This window comes from Dasypus novemcinctus, chromosome 17 (assembly GCF_030445035.2).
Source record: "Dasypus novemcinctus isolate mDasNov1 chromosome 17, mDasNov1.1.hap2, whole genome shotgun sequence".
In the NCBI taxonomy this organism is placed as follows: domain Eukaryota; kingdom Metazoa; phylum Chordata; class Mammalia; order Cingulata; family Dasypodidae; genus Dasypus; species Dasypus novemcinctus.
In genome coordinates, this window is record NC_080689.1 from 1,034,893 (window position 1) to 1,058,066 (window position 23,174).

The 23,174-nt window shown below is 40.5% G+C and overlaps 1 protein-coding gene across 5 annotated transcripts in view; it reads left to right on the forward strand.

The window, feature by feature from the left end:
* Positions 1-23,174, forward strand: part of ZC3H8 (zinc finger CCCH-type containing 8) — a 33,964-nt gene that overhangs the window by 3,331 nt on the left and 7,459 nt on the right. For all 5 annotated transcript variants that reach the window (XR_009181067.2, XR_009181068.2, XR_009181069.2 and 2 more), the window contains exons 3-8: positions 16,029-16,263; positions 17,105-17,238; positions 18,946-19,062; positions 20,435-20,546; positions 21,562-21,671; positions 22,890-22,939. Coding sequence is in view for 1 of the 5 variants with exons in the window: in XM_058278066.2 (XP_058134049.1) it covers positions 16,029-16,263; positions 17,105-17,238; positions 18,946-19,062; positions 20,435-20,546; positions 21,562-21,671; positions 22,890-22,925 (744 nt within the window). In the remaining 4 variants the exon portion in view is untranslated. The remainder of the gene's footprint in view (positions 1-16,028; positions 16,264-17,104; positions 17,239-18,945; positions 19,063-20,434; positions 20,547-21,561; positions 21,672-22,889; positions 22,940-23,174) is intronic.

Sequence of the window (23,174 nt, forward strand, 5' to 3'; positions counted from 1 at the left end):
AAGGCAGAAGGAACATTCTACAGGGGTTTTTTTTGTAGTTTCCAAGGAATAGTACTATGGGATCGTGGACACTGAGGTTGTTCCTAATCAGGCTTGCTTTAGCCCAGGCTCTTTACTCACAAGTGCATAAAACACGAATGTATAGTATAACCATTAATTCCAGAGAGGACACCTGCAGACACCTTGTGAGTCAGGAAAGAGCGCATCCCTCAAGCGTGCCAGGCTCTGTTGCTCCCTTTCCAGCCCCACTCCCTTCTGAAGACAGCCACAGGCGTCACTTTCGTGTGGTCTCTTGCCATGGTCATGTGGTCATCCCCGAGAACATAGCTTTTCTTGCCTGCCTTTGAGCTTTACAAAAATAGAATGGTATTGTGTGCGTTCTTTTTTAGCTTGTTTCTTTCTCTACACTCTAAGCTTTTGAGATTCATGAATATTGTAGAGTGTGGTTGTTAGTTCATTTTTATAGCTGCATAGTATTTTTTCGTTTGACTGTACAAAATTGTGCTGTTGATGGACATTCAGTCTGTTTCCCGTTTTGGGGCCTTGTGGACAATGTTGCTGCGTTTTCCCGTGTGTCCTGCTTGTGCACTCTTCATTAACCTAGGAGGGGCTAGGACATTCTTTTTTTTTTTAAGATTTTTTATTTCCTTTCCCTGCCCCTTGCCGCTTGCTTTGGTGTCTGCTCTCTGTGTCCATTTGCTGCACATTCTGTGCCTGCTTCTCTCCCTTTGTTGCATCATTTTGCTGTGCCAGCTCTCCGCGGGCGCAGGCCATCAGCTCTCCGCGGGCGCGGCCAGCTTACCTTCACAGGGAGGCCCTGGGTAGATGGGAGCCCAACTGATAGAGCCACAGCCGCTTCCCAGGACATCTTTTAATGACAAACTGTCTTCCAAAATGCTTGGACCAGGTTTATCTCCTGGGCGGTGCACGGCCACTCTTTCTCCTATTCCGGGCACTGGCCTGTACTTGGTATTGTGGCATTTCTCCTCCTCTTGGCCATTAAAGAGGGTGCAGTGGTGGTGTGTGCTAGTGTGGTTTGCATTTTCCTAGTTCCTAATCACATGGAGTTCTTTTGAAATGTTTGACCATTTGGATTTTTTTTTTTTTTTTTTGTATCCAAGTCTTTCTGCCCTTTTGTTTTCCACATTGGGTTGCTTGTTTTTTCCTTGATTTGTAATTCTTTTTATTTGTTCTGGTTATAAGGTTTTCCTGAGTTGTTTTTTCTTTCTCATTGTTTTGTGTTATACATTGCAAATATGTGCTTATATTGTGATTTTCCATTATTTTTTTAAATAAAATCTTGAAGTCTATCATTCATACACAAACATCCATAAACAGTAAGAGTATGGTAAAAGTTTTGAACATACAAAACAAACATGTATATACATACTGACTCCCCACCCACCACCTTGGATTTTTTTAAACATCTGTTGTAAACTATGAAAGAGTACCATCAGCATACTACTGCTAACTATAACCCATATTGTACATTTGGTGTATTTTTCCCTCAATCCATCTGGTTATTTATTTTTTAAAGATTTATTTTTCATTTGTTTCTCCCCCCTCTGCTCCCATTCCCCGTGTTGTCTGCTCTCTGTGTCCATTTGCTGTGTGTTCTTCTGTGTCTGCTTGTGTTCTCATTTGGCTGCTCCAGAAACCAATTCTGGACCTTATGGAGTGGGAGAGAGGTGATTACTCTCTTGCGCCACCTCAACTCCCTCTTCTGCTACATCGTCTTATTTTCTCTCCTCTGTGTTTCTTGTTGTATCATCTTGCTGCACCAGCTCTCAGTGTCAGCCAGCACTCCTGCGTGGGGTGGTTCTCCTGCACAAGGCGGCATTCCCATGGCACAGGGCACTCCGCGGGGCAGCATTCCAGCATGGGCCGGCACTCCGCATGGGCCAGCTTGCCATGTGGGCCAGCTTGCCCTCAGCGGGAGGCCCTGGGCATCGAATCCCTGGACCTCCTTTATGGTAGACACTTGGTTGAGCCATATCTGTTTCCCTCCACCCAGTTACTAACACCCCGTATTAGTATTACGTATTTGTTATAGCTCATGTGAGAACATTCTTATATTTGTTTTGTTAACCGCAGTCCATCTTCTACCACTGGATTCCCATATTATACAGTCCCATATGACCCCATGTTTTGTACAGTCCATTCAAAGTGTACACTTAGTGGCTCTCCTTTTTGTCACAAAGTTGTGGTATCATCACCTCAGTCAATTTAAGAACGTTCATTACTCAAAAAGGAAAAATCCTATACCCCTTTATATCTCCCTATTGTCCCTAAGAAGTGATATAATACCTTTTTTGCCATTGCTGCAAAAATATATCACCACCACCGAAATCACTATTTTACACATTCCCTAGATTATTCTCTAACTTCCTTTAAGTTGACATTTATGTACACAGACCACACCTTTCAGTCATTTATAAATCATCGGTGTTAGTTATACTCATTATATTGTGTTACCATAAACACTATTCACTTCCACACTTACAATAAACCTTATTAAAAATTCTGCATACATTAAGCTCCCATTCTCAACCCACAAGTTATCTCCTAGTAACCTGTACTCTAGAATTTCACTTCAGTTTACTCTTTGAATTTAGTTCATATGAGCAAAGCCATATAATATTTGTCCTTTTGTGTCTGGCTTATCTCACTGAACATCTTATCATCAAAGGTTCATCCATGTTGTCATTTGCTTCCTGGTCTCATTTCTTCTTACAGCAGAATAGAATCCCATTGTATGTATAAACCACATTTTGTTTATACAGTCATTAGTTGATGGGCAGTTGGGCTGGTTCCATATTTCAGCAGTTGTGAATAATGTTGCTTTGAACATCAGTGTGCACATGTTCGTGTCCTTCGCTTTCAGTTCTTCTGAATATATCCCTAGTAATGGGATTGCTGGATAGGATCGTACGGCAATTCTGTACACAACTTCTACATAGACTGCCAAGCTCTCTTCCCTATGCATGGTGCATAGGGAATGCACCATTCTGCATTCCCGCCAGCAGTGAAGGGGTGGTCCTAATTCTCCAAATCCTCTCCAACACGTGTTGCTTTCTGTTTTTTTTTTAGTTTTGTTTTAATTTTAATAATGGCCATTCTATAAGGTGTGAAATGGTATCTCATTGTAGTTTTGAGCTGCATTTCCCTAATAACTAGTGGTGTTGAATATTTTTTTATGTACTTTTAGGCCATTTTATATTTCTTTGGAAAAATGTCTACTGAAGTCTTCTGTGCATTTTTTAAATTGGGTTGTGTTAAGTTTGAGGGGAACCCGAAGAAGAGAGGTGTTTCAGAAATCAGACCAGGAGCTGAGGTCAGTCCAAGCAAAGTCCTTTAAGAGAGTGAGCCTAGCAGGCAGCCTGAGCCTGGACAGGCTGCAGTCCCAAGGGAGAGGGAGAAGGGGATTTTTTTTTTAAGATTTATTTAATTATTCCCCACTCCCCCATTGTTTTGCACTCGCTGTCTGCTCTCTGTGTGTTCTTCTGTGTCTGTCTGTATTCTCTTTAAGTGGTACCAGGAACCAATCCTGGGACCTTCCGGTGTGGAGAGAGGCACAATCTCTTGTGCACCTCAGCTCCCTGGTCTGCTGCATTTCTTACTGTCTCTTCTCTGTATCTCTTTGTTGTGTCATCTTGGTGCTCCAGCTCTCCGCATGGGCCAGCATGCCATGTGGGCCAGCTTGCTTTTCACCCTGGACCTCCTATATGGTAGACGGGAGCCCGGTCACTTGAGCCACATCTGCTTCTTGCGAAGGGGATTTTTGTAACTCCTTCTGGGGCTAGGCTTACAAAGGGCTGTGACGACCGATGCTAGCCTTGTAGTTTCCAGGTCAGGATGTGATAGCTCACATCAGCTTCGTAGCTCCACCTGCATCCCAGGTGATATTGCCCCTCTGACATGGGTCTTACTTTCATATCAGCAGGGATGCTCAGGGAGAGAGAGGAGGTGGGAGCTCGGGTTCCACATCGCAGGAGTGTTCAGCAGCAGGAAGCGGGAGGGAGGCCAGGTGGGGCGCTGGGCGTCCCAGGTTGCTTGTCTTTTGATTGTTGAGTGGTATTGTCTCTTTATGTAACTTGGATATCAAACCCTTCTCGGATATGTGGTTTCCAAATATTTTCTCCCTTTGAGTAGGCTGCCTTTTTACTTTCTTTTCAAAGTCTTTTGAAGAAACCAGTGTTTACTTTTGAGGAGGTCCCATATATCTGTAATTCTTTTTGTTGCTCATGCTTTGGGTATAAGGTGTAAGAAACTATTGCCTACCACAAGATCTTGAAAATGTTTCCCTACATTTTCTTCTAAGAGTTTTATGGTTGTAGTTTTTATATTTAGGTCCTTAATCTATTTTGTGTTAGTTTTTGTATCAGATGTGAGATAGAGGTCCTCTTTGTTTCTCTTGGCTTTGAATATTCAGTTCTCCCAGCACCATTTGAATAGACTGTTCTTTTTTTTAGATTTATTTCTCTACTCCCCACCCCACCCCACCCCACCCCCGTTATCTGCTCTCTGTGTCCATTTGCTGTGTGTTCTTCTCTGCTTGTATTCTTGTCAGCAGCATAGGAATCTGTGTCTCTCTTTGTTGTGTCATCTTGCTTTGTCAGCTCTCCGTGTGTGCAGTGCCACTCCTGGGTGGGCTGCGCTTTTTTCTCATGGGGTGGCTCTCCTTAAGGGGTATACTCCTTGCGCGTGGGGCTCCCCTACATGGGGGACACCCCTCCATGGCACGGCACTCCTTGCACGCACCATGGCCTGGGCCAGCTCACCATGTGGGTCAGGAGGCCCTGGGTTTGAACTCCGCACCTCCTATGTGGTAGGCAGATGCTCTATCAGTTGAGCAAATCTGCTTCCCATGAATAGACTGTTCTTGACAGCTTTGTCAAAAATCACTTGATTATAGATATGAAGGTCTATTTCTGAGTTCTCGATTAGGTTCCATTGGTCAATCTGTCTGTTTTTATGCCAGTACCATGATGTTTTTACCACTGTAATCAAGTAATATGCTTTAAAGGAAGTGAGAGTCCTCTAACTTCATTCTTTTTAAAAACATTTTTGACTATTTGGGGTCCTTTACCCTTCCAAATAAATTTGGTAGTTGGCTTTTCCATTTCTGCAAAAAGACTGTTGGGATTTAAAAAAAATTTTTTATTTCTCTCCCTTCCCCACCCAGTTGTCTGCTCTCTGAGTCCATTCGCTGTGTGTTCTTCTGTGACCGCTTCTATCCTTATCAGCAGCACCGGGAATCTGTGTTTCTTTTTTTGTTGTTGCTGCTTCATCTTGTGTCAGCTCTCCATGTGTATGGCGCCATTCTTGGGTAGGCTGCACTTTCTTTCACACTGGGCGACTCTCCTTACAGGGCGCACTTGCGTGTGGGGCTCCCCTATGCGGGGGGACACCCCTGCGTGGCAGGGCACTCCTTGCGCGCATCAGCACCGCACATGGGCCAGCTTCACATGGGTCAAGGAGGCCCGGGGTTTGAACCGCGGACCTCCGGTGTGGTAGGCGGACGCCCTAACCACTGGGCCAAGTCTGCTTCCCTGTTGGGATTTTTATTGGGATTGCCTTGAATCTGTAAATCAGCTTGGGTAGAATTAACATCTTAATGAAATTTGGTGTTCCAATGCAGGAACACAGATCGTCCTTCTATTTACTTAGGTCTTTGGTTTCTTTAAGCAATGTTTTGTAGTTTTCTGAAGACAAGTTCTTTATGTCCTTGGTTAAGTTTACTGCTTTTATATTTGATAATTTTAGCCACTATATTATAAATGGAATTTATATGTTTAGAAAGCTTCCTATTTGTATCTTTTGGAGTGTTTTTATCAAGAAAGGATGCTGTATTTTGTAAAATGCCTTTTCTGTATCAGTCGAGAGGATCATGTGATTTTTCTTCAATTGATTAATGTAGTCTATTGTACTGGCTTTTCTGTGCAGATTTATTTTTATTTATTTCTCCCCCCTCCCCGCATTGTTTGTGCTTGCTGTCTGCTCTCTTCGTCATCTTTCAGGAGGCACGGGAACTGAACCTGTGGCCTCCCGTGTGGCAGGTGGGGACTCAGCTTCTGGAGGCACATCTGCTGCCCCTAATTGATTTTCTTGTGTTGAACCACCACGTCATACCTGGGATAAAACCTTCTTGATCATGGTGTATTATTCTTTTGTGCTATTGGATTTGGTTTGCAAGTATTTTGTTGAAGATTCTTGCATCTATATTCATTGGAGAAATTGGTCTTTAATTTTCTTTTCTCATACTATTTTTTTTATCTGGTTTTGGTATTAGGGTCATGTTGGCGTCATAGAATGAGGTTGGTAGTGCTCCTTCCTGTTCAATTTTTTGGAAGAGCTTGAGCAAGATTGGTATTAGATCATCTTTGAATGATGGGTAGAATTCACCTGTGAAGCATCTGGCCCTGGGCTTTTCATTTTTTGGGAGATTTTTGATGACTATTTTAATGTATTTGTTTTTGATTGGTTTGTTGAGGTCTTTATTTTTCCTAGGATCAGTGTAGGTGGTTTGTGTGTTTCTAGGAACTTGTGCATTTTGTCAACATTGTCTAATTTTTTTGGTATACAGTTGTTCATAGTATTCTCTTATGATCACTCTTATTTCTATGGGATGAGTTAATTTATTTCTCATTTTGGAGTTCCTCCATGTGTGCCATTAGGTCTTCAATTTTAGCTGTTCTTTTTTTTAAAGATTTATTTACTTTTTATTTACCCCACCCCGCAATGGTTCTCTTGTCTCGTCTGCTCATTGTTTGCTCGCCTTCTCCAGGAGCCACTGGCAACTGAACCCAGGACCTCCCACGTGGGAGGCAAGTGCCCCATGGCTTGAGGCACGTCCACTCCCCAGGGGCTGTGGCATCTACTGGCTTGTGGCATCTACATTGTGGCGGTGCCGCCTCTGCTTGTCTTCATTAGGAGGCCCCGGGAGCCAAACCTGGGACCTCCGTGTGGTAGGCAGGGTGAGCCATATCTGCTTCCCTGTTCTTTTTTAATGTAAGCATTAGGGTTACAACTTTCTCTCTCCATACTGCCTTTGCTATATCCCATAGGTTTGGATATATTGTGTTCTCATTTTCTTTTGTCTAGAGATATTTGCTGATTTTTTTGGGTAATTTCTTCTTTGACCCATTGATTATTTAGGATTGTGTTGTTTAATCTGCATATATTTGTGAATTTTTTCTCTTTTCCATCTGTTATTGATTTCCAGCTTCCATTATTGTCAGATAAAGTGCTTTGTATAGTTTCAGTCTTTTTAAATTTATTGAGACCTGTCTGTGACCCAGCGTGTGGTCTATCCTGGAGAAGGTTCCATGAGCACGTGAACGCAGATCCTGCTGTTTGGGGGTATAATGCTGTGTAAATGTGTGTTAGGTCTAGTTCATTTATCGTATTATTTATCTTCTGGCCATATGTTCCTTCCAGTGCTTAGAAAATTGACGTCTCTAACAGTTATTGTAGAGACATCTGTTTCTCCCTCCCGTTTCGCCGCTGTTGTTCTCATGTATCTTGGGGCACCCAGGTTAGGTGCATAAATATTAATTATCATTATTTCTTCTTGGTGAATTGTCCCTTTTATTAATATATAATTATTAGTATATATATTGATATATAATGATCTTCATCTCTTATAACAGTTTTCATTTAAAATCTATTTTGTCTGACATTAGTATTGCTGTTCCAGATTTTTTTGGTTACTCTTTGTGTGGAGTATCTTTTTCCAAACTTTCACCCTCAGCCTGTAGGGTCCTTATGTCTGAGGTGAGTCTCTTGTAGACAGCGTATAGTGTATGCATACTTTTTAATTCATTCTGTTAGTCTATGTCTTTGGATTGGGGTCCATTTAGTTCAGTATTATTACTGTAAAGGCATTACTTACTTCGTCCATTTTATTCTTTGGTTTTCTTTGCCGCATCTTACCTTTATTTTTTTACCTTTTAAATCACTCTTACTAGTAATCTTCATTTCTACACTCCTCTCTCAAGTCTCTTGCCCTTGTTTTTTCCTTTCAGGCTGTAACACTTCTTTTAGTATCTCATGTAACTCTGGTCTTTTGGTAACATATGTTCAGATTTTGTCTGTGAAGACTTTAAATTCACCCTCATTTTTGAAGGACAGTTTTGCCAGATAAAGAATTCTTGGTTGGCAGTTTTTCTCTTTCAGTACCCTAAATATGTCATACCACGTTCTTTGTACCTCCATGGTTTCTGATGGAAGAGCGACATTTTTTGTTGTTGTTGTTAGAACATCTCAGCAAAATAAAATCCTGGTTTATTGTTGGACAACATTGTTTCACACATACATCAAACAGACCAAAAAAATAAAAAATGAAATAACCAGCTACTTCATAGACCCCCAAAGTAAAAAAAAGAAACCTTTGTCTTTGACCTTTTTAACCATCTCATACAAACAAACTACTTAGAGTTCAGCAATGTACAAATACAGAAAAAGTTATTGGAATGCTAGGAATAAGATTCTATTTCTTTGTTGTTGTTTTTGCTTTTTTTTTTTACAAGGTTTTTTTTCTCCTTTGAGATTATAATGAGCATGGTCACACCACAAGTAAAGTCAGAAGTAGAAGAGAGAATGTTCCAAAGGCTGGTTTGGTCATCTGAGACGGTACAAATGGCTGACCCCTAATAATATATACAAAAATATAATATGTAAATAAAAAGTACAAATTTCCCTTTTTAAAGTACTTTTGAGAAAATAAGCAGGGCCTTGGAAATTTCGGTTCTTTTTTCCTCCAGTTTCAGATGCACGCTGTGGTTTTGGTTGGGTGGTGGAGCGCGCGTGTGGTCTGGGGGTGCTGCCTGGGATGGGCGGGCGGGCAGGCTCTTCTGGAAGGCGACCACGCTTAGATTCCGAGATGGGAAGTGGAGGGTGAGTAGGTCGCTGCGGCCTTTTTTTTTTTTTTAAGTTTAACTTTTCCTCTTCTGCTGCTTGGTGTCCACATCATCATCCTCATCATCTTAAGCTGCCTTAGCCTCCTCTTCTTCATCTCCTTCTTCCTCTTCTTCGTATAACTCGTTGTCAGCCTCCTGGTCCCCATTTTCTTCATTAGTGTTCCCATTAGCAGTTGCATCTCTTCCATTCTCTGCCTCCTCCACAACTTCCTTCTCCTTTAAGTCCTTGGTGGTAATTTCAGAGCTGGTATCCACAGCCACATCTGACATGGTGGGGCATGCTGGTGATCCGATGCAGTGATTTAAAAGAAAGCCAGAGTTTGGGGACTCTGGCAGTGAAGCTGCCAGTGTCCGCAGTGGTGGTGTATGGCGCAAGTGGCTGCAGTGAGCAGGGAGCTGGACCTGGGAGCAATGCAAAGATGGCTTTTCCAAGCAGCCAGTCAGTAATTAGTCTTAATGAGTTCCTTTCTGTGTGAAGTATTGCTTTCCTCTTGCTGCTTTATTGCTGATATTTGTCATTTTGAATAATAGGTGTCTTGGGGTAGGTCTATTTGGATTTATTCTGTTTGGGTGCATTTTTCCTTCTTAGATATTGATAGTTATGTCTCTCATAAGATTTGGGAAGTTTTCAGTCATTATTTCCTCAGTTGTTATTTCTGCTCCTTTTCTATTCTCTTCTGCTTCTGCCACACTGATAATAGATATGTTTGTGTTTCATGTTGTTTAATTCCCTGAAACCCTGTTCCATTTTTGCCATTCTTTTTTCTTTCCGCTGAAAGAATTTAACATGAATTTAGCTAATTGAGTTTTTTGGGTTTTTTTTTTTTAGATTTATTAATCTTCCTTTACCCCCCATTGTCTGCTCTCTGTGTCCATTTGCTGTTTGTTCTTCTGTGTCCACTTGCGTTCTTGTCAGGTGGCACCGGGAATCTGCGTCTCTTTTTTTGTTGCATCTGCTGCGTCAGCTGCGTGTGTAGCGCTGCTCCTGGGTGGGCTGTGCTTTTTTTTTTTGCACGGGGCGGCTCTCTTTGCACGTGGGGCACTCCTATGCGGGGGCATCCCTGTGTGGCACGGCACTCCTTGCGCACGGCAGCACTACGTGTGGTTCAGCTCACCACAAGGGCCAGGAGGCCCTGGGTGTCAAACCCTGGACCTTCCATATGGTAGGCGGACACTCTATCAGTTGAGCCACATCTGCTTCCCTATTGAGTTTTAATTAGACCATTTGTTCTATTAAGCTTTAGGATTGAGGGTGATAGGCACAATTCAAATGTTGCAAAATAGGCCATATTCTGCATATTATTTTTATAATTTGTCCTGTAAAGTGGGTTTCTTGGTCACTATGGAATTCTGAGGGAATTCCCTAATTTGGAATTTTTTTCTAACAGTACCTTTGCAACAATAGCCACAGTAGCTTGTCTACAGGGGAAAGGGTTCAGGTTAATGGGAATACCTGTCATCATTAAAACATATTTATAGCTTTGGATTGGGGGTAATTGAATAAAATTCAGTTGCCAAATTTCAGGAGGTTCAGTTGGTGAGGGAAAAGGTCCTTGAGAACTATAAAAGGTTTTCTTGACTTGGGGTAGATAAAACAATTGTGATATGTTTTCATAGTTATTTTAGGGCATGATTTCTAGAAATATTTCTTTCCTTAGTTCACCATTTTATCAGTGATTTAGTCAGACATGAATAATTTCCATAGCATTTCCTTGGAGGCAAGTCAGAAGTACTGATTTACCATAGGGCTAAATCATGATTTAATTTCAGGCTTATAAAAGGAACCAGTGTCCCCCAACCCCCTTTTTTCCCCCTACCTCCTGAGGAGGAGTATTTTGTTAAGCCTCAGGAAAAATTTTTTTCATGTTTTAAATAGAATTATTTGGTTCAAAAGTTATTATAGGAACAGGAATGGGATTAGAATTTATTGCTGCTTTTTTCCCCCTCAATTCTATCTGCCATCTGGTTGACAATGCTTTCTTCTTCTGTATTTGTCCAAGAATGACCAGAAATTCTAATTACTTCCAAAGTCTTCAGTAAAAGTGTAGCTTCTAGCAATTCTGTAACATAAGAGCTGTTTTGTTTTGTTGTTTTTCTTTTAAATTTTCCTCCACTGGATGTTAAAAAACTTGTTTCCACACCATCCGCAAATCATGAATAATCCCAAAAGCATACTATCAGTGTATATATTTGCTGTTTTTCCTTCTGCAGGTACATGGGCTCTTGTGATGGCAAAAAGTTCAGATTCCTTGGCTGAGGTAGCATTTGTTAAGGAATTTGCTTCTTTTGTTTCATGGTTAGAGATAATTGTAAATCCAACAAGATTGTTTCCTGAATTATCTTTAGGTGGGAACCATTTATATACTAGATAACATTTGCGTTATCAATTGGGGTTTCTTGTAAATCTATCCAAGTAGTTAATAATTGGTCAGTTAAACCTATGTTGTCCTGAGGAGTTTCTTTGGAAATAGTGGAAAGTAAAGTAGCAGATTCAGGTCATGACAGCCAGCAAAGGAGACATTGTGAGGGAAAGGAATAGGATTTTGTAAGGAGTTAATCTGTAGAGAGGGCTCAACAGAATGAGGGACATAAAGGAAATCCCATAATTCTTCAAGTCCTAGTCTTTTGAATCTGATTCCAAATTAATTTTCCTCTTCTGGGAGAAAGATATGTGTGCTTGGAATAATCAAAGGAAATTCCTTCCCAGAAAGTGAATTGGGATAGAGAAGGCTAATTAAAAAATAAAAATAAAAAAAAATCTATGAGTGCCTTACGAAGGTCCTAGTTGAAAGGAATTTGGGAAATTGAAGATGGTCGTGGGCCTGTTAAAGACTCCCACCGTCTGGAATGTTTCTGTAGCCCAGGGAGGAGGTCTGATGAGGGTGGGATTTAAGACCGAGAGGGTGGCCCCAGTGTCTCTTAGAGCCTCTGTACCCTCGTTTCCAGTTAGTAGACCCATTTCACCTGAAGATGCGACGTAGACAGCTAGAAAAGCCTCTTCTCTTTCTCAGGGCAGCCCTAGCAGCCACACTGAAAGGCTGTTTGCTTTTCTTATAGGGCACAAAACATTATGCTGTTTTGGGGTAGTTTTGGGCAGTGTCTCAGTGTCCAGGTTGTTTACAATAATTACAAGTCCAGGCACCCTGAACCTTGGTCCCTAGAGGGTTCGTTGAGGGTGAATTTCGCTGCTGTAATTGGAAACTCGTGGTTAGTGGTAGTTGTATCTGTGCTGTTTTAGCTTGGGAGAATTTTTTAAAGGTTTGAGTTAATCTGTAAGATTTACTTAAGTTCCATTGTGGTTCAGTTTAGTTGTTTTATGTTTTGGGATAGTGCTTAATTCTTCTGAAGGCTGTTAATAAAAGTAGCATGTAATAGGGTAGCAGTTTCAGAGATAATGCAGTCTATATACAGGGCGAGTTCTGGGATGGCGAGTCTTCTGCGGTCACCATAAGACAGACTGTGGCAGACATGCATGCTCCCAGTGTGTGCAGGAGGCCTGCTCCCCTCCAGAACCTTCACCAGGTCCTCACTGGGAGCGTGGGCCAGCTGTCCTCCTGCACCCTGCTCTCCTGCTGCTGGAAGATGCCTTTCTCTTGATTCGTCGTTAGCCCTCTTACTCCAGTCCTTTAACTGTTTTCTGGGACTTTGAGAAAGGTTTCTGCCAGTTCTTGCTGGTTGTTCAAAGCTTCTGTGGGGAACGGAGCCCTGAAGTGTCTCATTCTGCCATCGTGACCACTTAAGAAAGGCCTGGAGAGTAGATGAATGTCCTCTGCTGGTGGGTGGGTAGGTCTGTGCTCTCTGAAGGGGCAGCCTGACTGGACGCTCAGCGTGTCACAGGCTGTGTGCGTGGCAGGCGTCCCAGCAGCAGTTCTTAACTTCTTTCATGCCGTGGATCCCCTTTGGCAGTGTGGTAGAACCCGTGGTCCTCTTCTACCTTAAGTGTATAAACTGTGTTAGATTGTAAAGGAAATTGATGTTATTGCGTTTTAGTTATATTCTTTATTAATGAACTAAGTAAGTTCTGGCTGTGGGTCCAGTTCTTACTTTCAGGGAGTCATGAACATTGAGATCTGCAACTACAATGCTATGTGAAAATATCTGATTTTTATTAGTGGCAGTCTGCTGATATTAACTAGTTTTTTGCTTGTGTTGAAAATGGAAGAAAATGCTAATTGTCAATTTAGGTGTTAGAGACATTAACTGATATTTTTCCATTGAAAGTTCACTAAATTCTCTCACATTCTGTTGGAGACTCCTGCTGAGCAGAAGGCTTGTTGCCCAGTGTGACAGAAGTCAGTGCTGCAACATCAGGAGTTTGAGATAAGAGTTTTTGTTGTGAGGCTGCCAAGCAAGGAGACAGGAGTGTGCTTAAATCTTTCTCCCTGAGATGAGGAAGTATAGGGTTTTTTGCTTTTGTTGGGTGGATCTGGAAGCTTGTGCTCTGTGGCAGGGTTTTGGTGGCGTGAAGCAGCCATGCGCAGGTGCGCGTCATGAGAACTCATGTCACATGATCAGAAAATGGCGTCCTTAGCATGGGGAGTGGGTGGAGTTTGTTTTGTTTTGTTTTCTGAGGTACCTGACCCAGGGGTTGAACGGGGACCTCGCATATGGGAAGCTGGCGCTCAACCATGGAGCCACAGCAGCTCCCCTGCACTGGTTTTTCTGTTTGTTTTGCTTGTTGTTTGTCCTTGGTTTTTCTAGGAGGCACCAGGAACTAAACCCAGGACCCCCCGTGTGGGAAGCAGGCGCCCAGCTGCTTGAGCTACATCTGCTCCCTGGTTGGAGATTTCAAGGATAGGACGTTATTAGGCTACTTTAGGTTAAAGTTTTTACTCTTCTGTGCATGCCCTGGCTTTGGAACAGGATCTTTCTAGTTAAGGCCTGTTGGAACTGGTTTTCCTAAGCAAGTTAGGGAAGTGGCTTGATAAGGCGGGAAGCATGAGGCTTGTGCAAGGGGTGGGCAGTTTCAAGGCCAGCCCTCTCTTTTTGACCAAGGTAAATTCTTGGTTGTTTGTAGAGAGAACTTGTTGTATTAGCTTTGTCTGCTTTTATGGAGTATTTTTTATTCATCCTCACTTGTAACTCCATCTTTTCACTTCAGTGTAAGTCCACACTCCAGAGGAATACCTTTTTGTTTGTCAAAAATTTAAGAGTTCATTGCATTCTCTTGGTGACTGGTGGGTGCATTTTGTACCCCTACACCATTATGAAATTATTAATTTTTACATCCCTGAACTCTTATTTTTGTCACACTAGTTTACTAAGCCACTGGATCAAATAAAAGAATGTTTTATTTTAAAAACACTATTTGGACTCTTCTACAGAAGGGGCAAAAGGTTGCAATATCACGTTTGTACTTTCTAAATTATACAAAAAGCAAAATCAAAGCAATGAGTTTATAGCTGGTTTATGTATTTCAGTGCTCTTGAAAAACACTGCATCAACCAGTAACAGGTAAAAACAGCATGGTTGATGTCCTGGTTTTAATCGTGTTGCCAAGGCATCTCATCTCGTCTCCTTCAGAACAGTGAGACTGTCCACACAGAAGGCCACTCGTTCCTCGTTTGGGTCACTGTAACGTTTTGATTCAGATACACTGACCAGAACCTCCTTATATGCTGGACTAAGTGAAACTTCATAGGAACTCCTGCATAGTGAACTTTTTTTCCCCTTTGTCCCATCCCCCCTGAATAAAATATAACGGCTAAAGCCAAAGTAAGCATAATGTATCTTTGGGGTTAGAAAATTTGTTTATAAAGGACCATATGGTAAGTATTTTTTACTTTGTGAACCATATCGTCCTTGTAGTAACTAACTGAGCAGCCACAGCAGTTTGTAAAGAATGGGTGTGCTGTGCTAAATTTCATTTGCAGACACAAGCGGTCAGGCCTAAGTTTGCCGGCCCCTGATCTGTCAGTCCAGAAGTTATATTTGCAAGTTCACTCTATTATGTTAGTTGGAAAAAGGTGCTCTTGTGAGGACTTGGAGACGAAGAACACAGTGTCATGAGGATGACTGGATCGGCCTGCTGGTGTCATGAAGATACACGTTGAAGCCACTGCCAGGTTGAAACCTCTGGAGTCTTCAGGCAGGAAGCAGGTTCATTTTTTAGACTTATTTTCAGTCCTCTGCTAGTACAACTCCTACCTTTGATGTTCCCATCAAAGAAAAACATTAAATTGGACTACAGTATACTTGATAGCAGTGACTCTTCTGCTGGACGGTGAGTTGGCCACCCCAGTCTGGTAGCACGCTCTTGTGCAGCCACTCACTTTTTTATACCCAGGGTGAGCTCTTCCTGGCTCCACAGTAGCAGCCATTTAACACTTGCTCATTTTTTGTAAAAGATACATATTTTCATTTTATAACATATATACTGATTGTAGTTATAAAGCTTGGTGAATATTCAGAGTGAACACACTTGTATAACCAATACTTGGAAAATTTTTTATGCAGAAATTGTTTCAAGCCATCTGCCATGATCAGCTCTGTCTCCTCCCGGGGCAGCTCCCTTGGATATCAGGTGTCACCTTGGGGCAGCTCCAACAAAGAGTTATAAAGCTACACCTGAAATTGAAGTGAGTTTGATTACAAAGAACAGGGCAGTTCTTTCTTCCCTATCATTGTTGCTGCCACCACTGCTGTGATACATCATAAATATAAGTAGATTTTCAGTAGGGCCATTTGATTTCATTGCTCTTTTATGAAAAGATGAGTTATTGAATTAAACTATTTAAAAGTGTAGTAGATGCAAAGAGAAAAAAATGTGAGAATTATTTCCCCCTTATATCAAATAATTAAAATTTGGGAGTTTATTAGGCTTAATTCAGTAAAGTGCATACAATGTACAAATTCAGTTTCTCTTAAATCATCTTTAAGGATAAATATGTCATGCTGGGTTTTTGTGTCTTGTTTTTTAGTTCTGGAGAATTTCAAATATGTAAGAGTAAACAGGAATATGAATCTCCATGTACCCATCACTGGACTTCAACAATGATCAGTTCATGGCCAGTCTTGTTTCTTCTATGTAACCATCTCTTATTCCCCTCCCACATTCTTTTGAATCATGCTAGCTTTTTATAAATTGAAATTTTTGTTTTTATTTAGTTTAGGCACTTGGGGAACTCTGCAACATCACAGAAGAGTTTGCCACATAGAAAGTCAAGAAGTAAGGACTATGATGTATATAGTGATGACAATCTCTGCAGTCAGGAATCAGAAGATACTTTTGCTGAAGAGCTTCAACAGTATATACAAGCCAAGGAAATGGCAAATACCACTCAGACCTTACCATTTCCTGAGGGACCTGTGAAGAAAGAGGGAGTGAACAGTACCCTGCAAGGTGAGCACTCAACAACTTTATTATTTATTGTTCACCTAGAGAAGGAATCCTAGTTGTCTACGTGGACCAGGCGTTTCTCCTGCACTCTGATTTCATAAGTTCCCCGTTTTCATGGAGCACTATACCCTGTGCACATGCCCAGCCTTAGACCCCACGTGAGGCCTGGCCACTTGGGGTACAGGTGCTGACAGTTTGCTGGGGAGGTGGACATTCAGGGCCTCGAAGGCCATTCCTGCTGCCAAAGGGAGAGTGGCAGGTCCCTGGCCTCTGCACGTGTAAAGGGCAGGATATGCCCAGTCGTCCTGCTGTCTGTCCTTCAAAGCAGAATGGATTTGATTAATGTTCAGGGTTGGTTGTACATCAGACTGTGACTTACTAGTGCATTGTAGTGGCAATTGAAGTGACATTGGTAAGTGAAATTCTTAATCGTCTCATTTTACTGCATTTTTCCCCACTTAAAGTATTTTTACCATTAAATTAATGGGTCTGTAGATCAACTTAGTCCATATAAAACATTTCTCAGTGAAATATCTGATAGTTGGTAATATGTGAAGTTGTTTTAAATATTTTTAATATTCTATTAAATGCTATGATGCTTAGGTCCATCATACTCTGAGTACTTCAGAGGGATTGTGGCTAACAAATTGAGAATCCAGATTATAGTTTCAGAATTCTTTCTGGTCTTTTAATCCCAGAGGTGCCTGAAAGACAAGTCAACATCTTACCATTTTCACTCATTGAGGTGGGGAAAACTTTTCCTGGATAGGATGTATTTCTTAAGAGTAAACTGCCTTTATATTTTTATGTCACTTTAAAAATTAAAATTCTTTTTTTTTTTTAGCTGTTAAACAAAAAAATAAAAATCTTAAAGCTGGTCGCAAGAAGGGTAAACAGAAGAAAATGAAACGAAAGCAGGCTGGCACTGGAAACAAAGGATCAAATGCCTTCCTGAGGAAAAATGGCTTACAGGATGAGGTACAAGAGCGTGCATGTAGGAAGACTCCTACGTGCTGTTTGGTTTTCGTCTCTAACCCGTGGCACGGCGTGCTGTGCAAGGGTGAAAGGCAGAGGCAGGGTCCTCCCCCAGAGCCGAAGGTACCTGCTGGCACCTCTTACCATCAGTGTCTCCTCTGCTTCTCATCCCTGCAGCTGCCTTCCTCTCACTTGTTAGTTGCCAGCCCCATATCAAGCCTTGGTGTATCCCTAAGGCTGCTGAGTACTTGTGCAGGAGCCCTTTCGTTTTTGAGCGTTGGACTGTCGAAGGCTTGGAAAACGGGGGAAGCAGATCAGATCAGATAACCATGAGGGCGTTTCAGAGGCCTCAGAGCCCGACAGAGCCTTTTCTCTTGCAGGCCCTGGCCTCTTAGTTCCTGTCTCCTGTGGGAATTAGAAATGAATATTTCTGAACGGGGGCCTTACCAAATCGCCCCATGCCCTACCTTCCTGGCATTCTTTTTTTTTTAGGTAGCAGGGGCTGGGGATTGAACCTGGGACCTCGTATGCAGGAGCTAGCGTTCAACCACTTGAGCCACATCTGCTTCCGCCTCCTGACATTTTGATTTTGCTTTGTAGACATTCCTCTTCTTTGACCTGCAGGTGTAATCAGAGGAGGGCAAGAAGTCATTCCTGTGGACTGTTTGCTGTTTTAAGGTCTTCCAGGCCTTTCCATTAGGCTTGATCACAGTGAACAGGACTTAGAAGTTGGTAAAATATTAGAAGAAGCAAGTATTTTACATGGAGACATATATACATAAAATCTAGCCCCGCCTCCCGGTTTAACAGGGGAGGAGTGTGAAGCCCTAGGGTTCGTGCCTTGCCTGTCCTGGCACAGGGCCAAGCCAGGGGTAGGATTTTGTTTCTTGACCTGCCCTAGTCATTGTCCCTTTCATTTGGTTTAAATCGACTCAAAGACTTATTTAACCAAAGCTGACACTCATTTTACATGAGGAACAAATTCTGAAGCCTAAATATGTATGCTGAAATTTAATAATATAATCAAATGAAACCGAAGATTTAAACTGACAGGTATTCATAAGACATAATTTTGATGGTAAATGAGAAAATTTGACGTTATTGAGAATCGGATCACCATAAATGAATGTTCAGTCAGTTTTCTTCTTTATACAGTATTGCATTCCTAAAACTATTTAAAAGTATTGATATGCAGGTGGTAAGCTGTGCTACAAGTTAACTCAATGAAAGTGGTTTATGTTTCTGGAGAGCTAAAATGTATTATGGACTAATTATACTTTTATTTTTTTAATACCTTCATTGCCATCTTTTAGGAGGGTCTATTTCTAGCCTTGTGTGTTAATTTGAGCTGGTCAGCAATATTCTCAGCTCATACCCAGTATTTTCATTGAAGCTAGGGAATTCATTGCTTTGGGGTCACTGATGAGTTCCAGATTTGTTTCTATTTTATAAGTTCTAAGAATTTTTCTTGTAGCATTTCACTTAAAATTTTTCATTTGTTTTTACAAAATTAAAAGGGCAAAGTATAATAAAATATTAAGACTGCACAATTACTCAAAGATAGGATGCTGTTCAAATGAATTACAAAAGTGTGCCCAAAGACTAATTTAGAGGAGTCAATTTTTAATGTTTCAGGGGTGATTTAAAATGCTTTTTATACAATAAAATAAAATATATAATTTTATTTCTCACATTTTTTAATTTTTTAAGGGTGATAAAGAGAAGCAGCAGCGTGTGAAAATGAGCCAGGGATTCATCAACCAACATACAGTAGAACGCAAAGGAAAACAAATTTGTAAATATTTTCTTGAAAGGAAATGTATTAAGGTAAATAAAATGTATGAGTAAAAATGTGCTAAATGTTAGGTATAGCAACTCCAGTAGTTCTGTTTGGTTCCTTTTTAAAATTTCTGTATACTTAGAATCTCATATTGTTCATTTAGTTTTCCTGTAGCCTTTAGTTCTTACTAAAATTTTTTAAATCATTTTTTTAAAGTGTTTGTTTGTCCACAGTCTGGTGTTCATTGGTGTTTTCTGGATCTTTATCCTCTTATTTTGGATAGGCCATCATTTCCTCTTTCTTTTTTTTGTCTTATATTCTGTTGCACAGTGTACATTTTGATATTTTAAAATGTTAACTCAGGGGTTTATTCCCTGAGGTGTCTGTTTCTTGGCTTTAGAAGCAGCTGGTGATAAGAGGTTCTCTGAGCTTCGCGCTCCCGTCGGGAAGGTCTGGCCACGGCGAGTGCAGTTGCAGGGTGTCCCTGTGTTTTGGGGGCCTGGGCCTTGTCCTGGGCTTCTGCTTGTTGTTTGGGAGTTTCCCCATTTGCAGGAGTTTGAATGCCCCCTTTATTTTCCAGGAGACAGACCTCCCCCCTCGGGTTTTCAGCCTACAGGCCTTTTCCCCAGACTGCCTCTGGAGTTTTTGCACTCCTTTCATTGTCTCAAGGTGTTTTTGCCTGGAGGGCAAATTCTGGGAGTAGGGTACACTGGAGAGGATTTTCCCAAGTTAGTCTTTCCCAACCAAAGCAGGGCCTGGGACCCACGAAGGGTGCACAGAACAGCTCTCCCATGCCCTGTGGAGAGGTGTGTGAAGGGCCCCAGGAGCTTCTGCCTTGGCTCCCCAGAGCTGAGCCTTCAGCCCGTCCTCTGCAGCCCCAAGGGAGCGCTGCATCTTTAAGTCTCCTCCGCCCCTGCCTTTGCCCAGGGTCCCTCCAGCCGCCTGGCGGGGACCAGCCAGCCAGCCAGCCGCTGGACCCCCGACGGCCTGCTCCTGCGAGCGAGAATGTGGGATGGGCTCTGGTGACCTCACGTGGAAAGAGCGATTTTTCTGGTCTTAACTATAATTTCCAGCTTCTTCCTCCAGCTCCTCCGTTGATGCTGTGCAGCGTTCTGCTGGCCTTCAGAGTTTCAAAATAGTTGTTTCACACAGCTTCTGCCTGTTATTAGTTCTTCTGGTGGAAGGACCAAGTCCTGGAGTTTCCTACTTTACCATCTCCCCACAGTCCCACAGTCCTCTCTGCAATATTTTATATTTTAAGAAAAATATAATTTAAAAAAATGCTTCGTGTTAGAAATGTTTAGGACTTAATAAAATTTTAGGCAGAGATATAAATGATTAATTTTATTAATAGTAAGAAAATGTAATGATTTAACTATGAAAAATAATGACTTTACCTTGTTCTCCTTTTTGGAACAGGGTGACCAGTGTAAATTTGATCATGATGCAGAGATAGAGAAGAAAAAGGAAATGTGTAAATTTTATGTACAGGGATATTGTACCAGAGGTGAAAACTGTCTGTATTTGCATAATATCCTTTATCAAAATATACAGAAACTTTGCTTTTTATAGATATTTACATGAACAATTTATATATGCAAAATGAAAAAAATAAAATTGTCTAAGCTATAGAAAATTTATTACAATCCAGACCCAACTCAGTATCAAAGTATTTAAATTTAAATTGAACACAAATTTTTTTTTTTCCGCAAGAAAATTTTCTTTAGCAAATCCCTCAAATGAAGATTCTGTTCAACCTGGGTAGTATAGCAGGTTCATGTGACAAATATTTAAGTTCCAGAAAGACTTTGTCAGAATTTCTCTTGTGATGTGGTCTAATTTAATCCACATTTATATAAATGACTTCATAAAAAGGGAAATGATTGCATACTTTGGGCATACTTGTTTTCTGTGTATTCTGTAATGGATAGGTGTTCTTCCTTATTGTGGAGAATAACTTAGCTGTTCAGGACAAATGGTACAAACTTGTATAAACATAAAAATATACCTTTCTGGGTAATAGCACCTTTGTCTCTACAAAAATTGTTTTACGTCAGTCATTCAACATAGGGAAGTCTAAAATTCTAACATGGGGATTATTTTTCCCTAGAAAATACCCCTATTGAAGTTATATAAATTATCCAACTTTAAACCTACTTAATATATGACAGATTCAGATTTTTAGGAAATAAATAAGGAGTTGACTTTGATTCCCCCACTCCATAAGAATGCTTGAAAAATAATCACATTCCCAAGGTACTTGAAATGCATTTCCTATCTTGGGTCTATGAAGGTCAGCAGCAGTAGTCTGCTGCAAGAGTGCAGATGAAGAAAGAGTGTCCCGTGATTGTCGAAAAACTTGATTTTTGCGATTATCCTAAAGTTATATTTTTCATGTAACCCTCTTAAAATTTTTCTTCTTTTAAAAGTTCATTGTTTCTACTGTTAGGTAAGGTCTTTTTATAGGAAAAATATAGTCATTAAATTAATAGCATAAATTATTTTAGTTAGATTAAAATTGTTTTCTTCCTTAACGTTTCGGTTACGTGAGTATCCATGCAAGTTTTACCATACAGGAACAAAATGTTATCAGGGAGAATACTGCAAGTTTTCTCATGCTCCACTCACTGCTGAGACACAAGAGCTGCTGGCTAGAGTAAGTACAGTTTTAATAATCCTTTGGTTTTCTTTGTTTTAAGAATATGTTTGACCTAAGCTTAGAATTTACGTTGATCCTTTTTCTTGGGGAGAGTGCCTCATAGGTTAGCATGTGGGATATATTAGGACTGATATTCTAAGTATGCACTTCTGTTTAGAAAACTATTTTTCATCTTTGACCCATTGCTGGTATAAATTGCTGTCTTAAAATCCTCAGTGTAGTTAACAACCTTAATAGCTAAGCTGAACAAGGAAAGCAAAGCAAGTAAGAAAAATAGTTCTACTGTCCAAACTGCCTTAGAAGGAAAGTTTAAGGATTGTTGGTTGATAAACATTTTCAAGTTATATCAAAGACTGTTCACATAGCTGTTTCAAAGTCTTTTCTTCAAATATTTTTTGAGTCTGCTTTCAGTAGCAAACAACTAATGAAAAATAGTAACTTTGTAATCTTTCATTTCCCATGTTAGTTGGAGCTCATCTCTTCGAAGTTAAATTGAAATATAGGTGAAAATAAAAGATTCTTTTAAAACTAAACCTTACCATCTTGTGCCAGATGTTTCCTTAAACATATGCAATTATTAGAAAGTCAAGGGGGCTTATTTCTAGACATTTTTAGAAGAGTTACTCTGTTATTAGAAGTGGGACCAAATATTTGGTCATTTATCAGTATGAAATACATAGTTCCCCTTGTAAATATTATTAGATGATTATTAGGATGGATATTATTGGAATCATTAGAATATAGGAGTATGACAGTGTTTCTGAATTAGACGTTAATGCATAAAAATTACTGATTTTTTTTAACATTGTTTCAACTTCAAAAAATAACAGACAAAAGGCAGCTTAATAAATTATGGAAGCATTACTTTTAAAAATCCTGTCTAGGCTCATTGATCTTATTTAATCCTAAAAACAAACTCATCATTTCTCCAGTGTCCCAAAGGATGACTAAATGAGCAGATTGGTTAAATGGCATGATGAAGGTCTCCTTGTTATTGAAGAAAATGGAAAAGAAAAAAGAATAAGCTTGATCATATTCACATCTCATGAAACTAAATCCCACATTTTTTTTTACCTTTAGCATTGATATAGTACCTCCTTTGCTGTTGCTACCAAATATTACAATATTACTGTCAACTGGAAGTTACAATAGTTGTCTTTTTCTCATGTATCACCATATTATTAATACTTTGAATGTGATTCTTTTTCATATTAGGTTTTAGATACTGAAAAGAAGTCCACATGTCAATAAAAGGACATCAAAAGGTAAAATTAGAATTTAGCATGCTTTTTAAAAACATGTATGTCTTTTTATTAGAGAAGTTGTAAGCTTATAAAACAGTCGTGTATAGCATGCAGGATTCTCATACCTCACCCCTCCACCAACACCTTCCATTGTTGTGGAACATTTGTTACCAATTATGAAAGAACATTATCAAAATATTCCTACTAACTATGGCCCATAGCTTACATTTGGTGTATTTTTTCCATGCACCCCCTA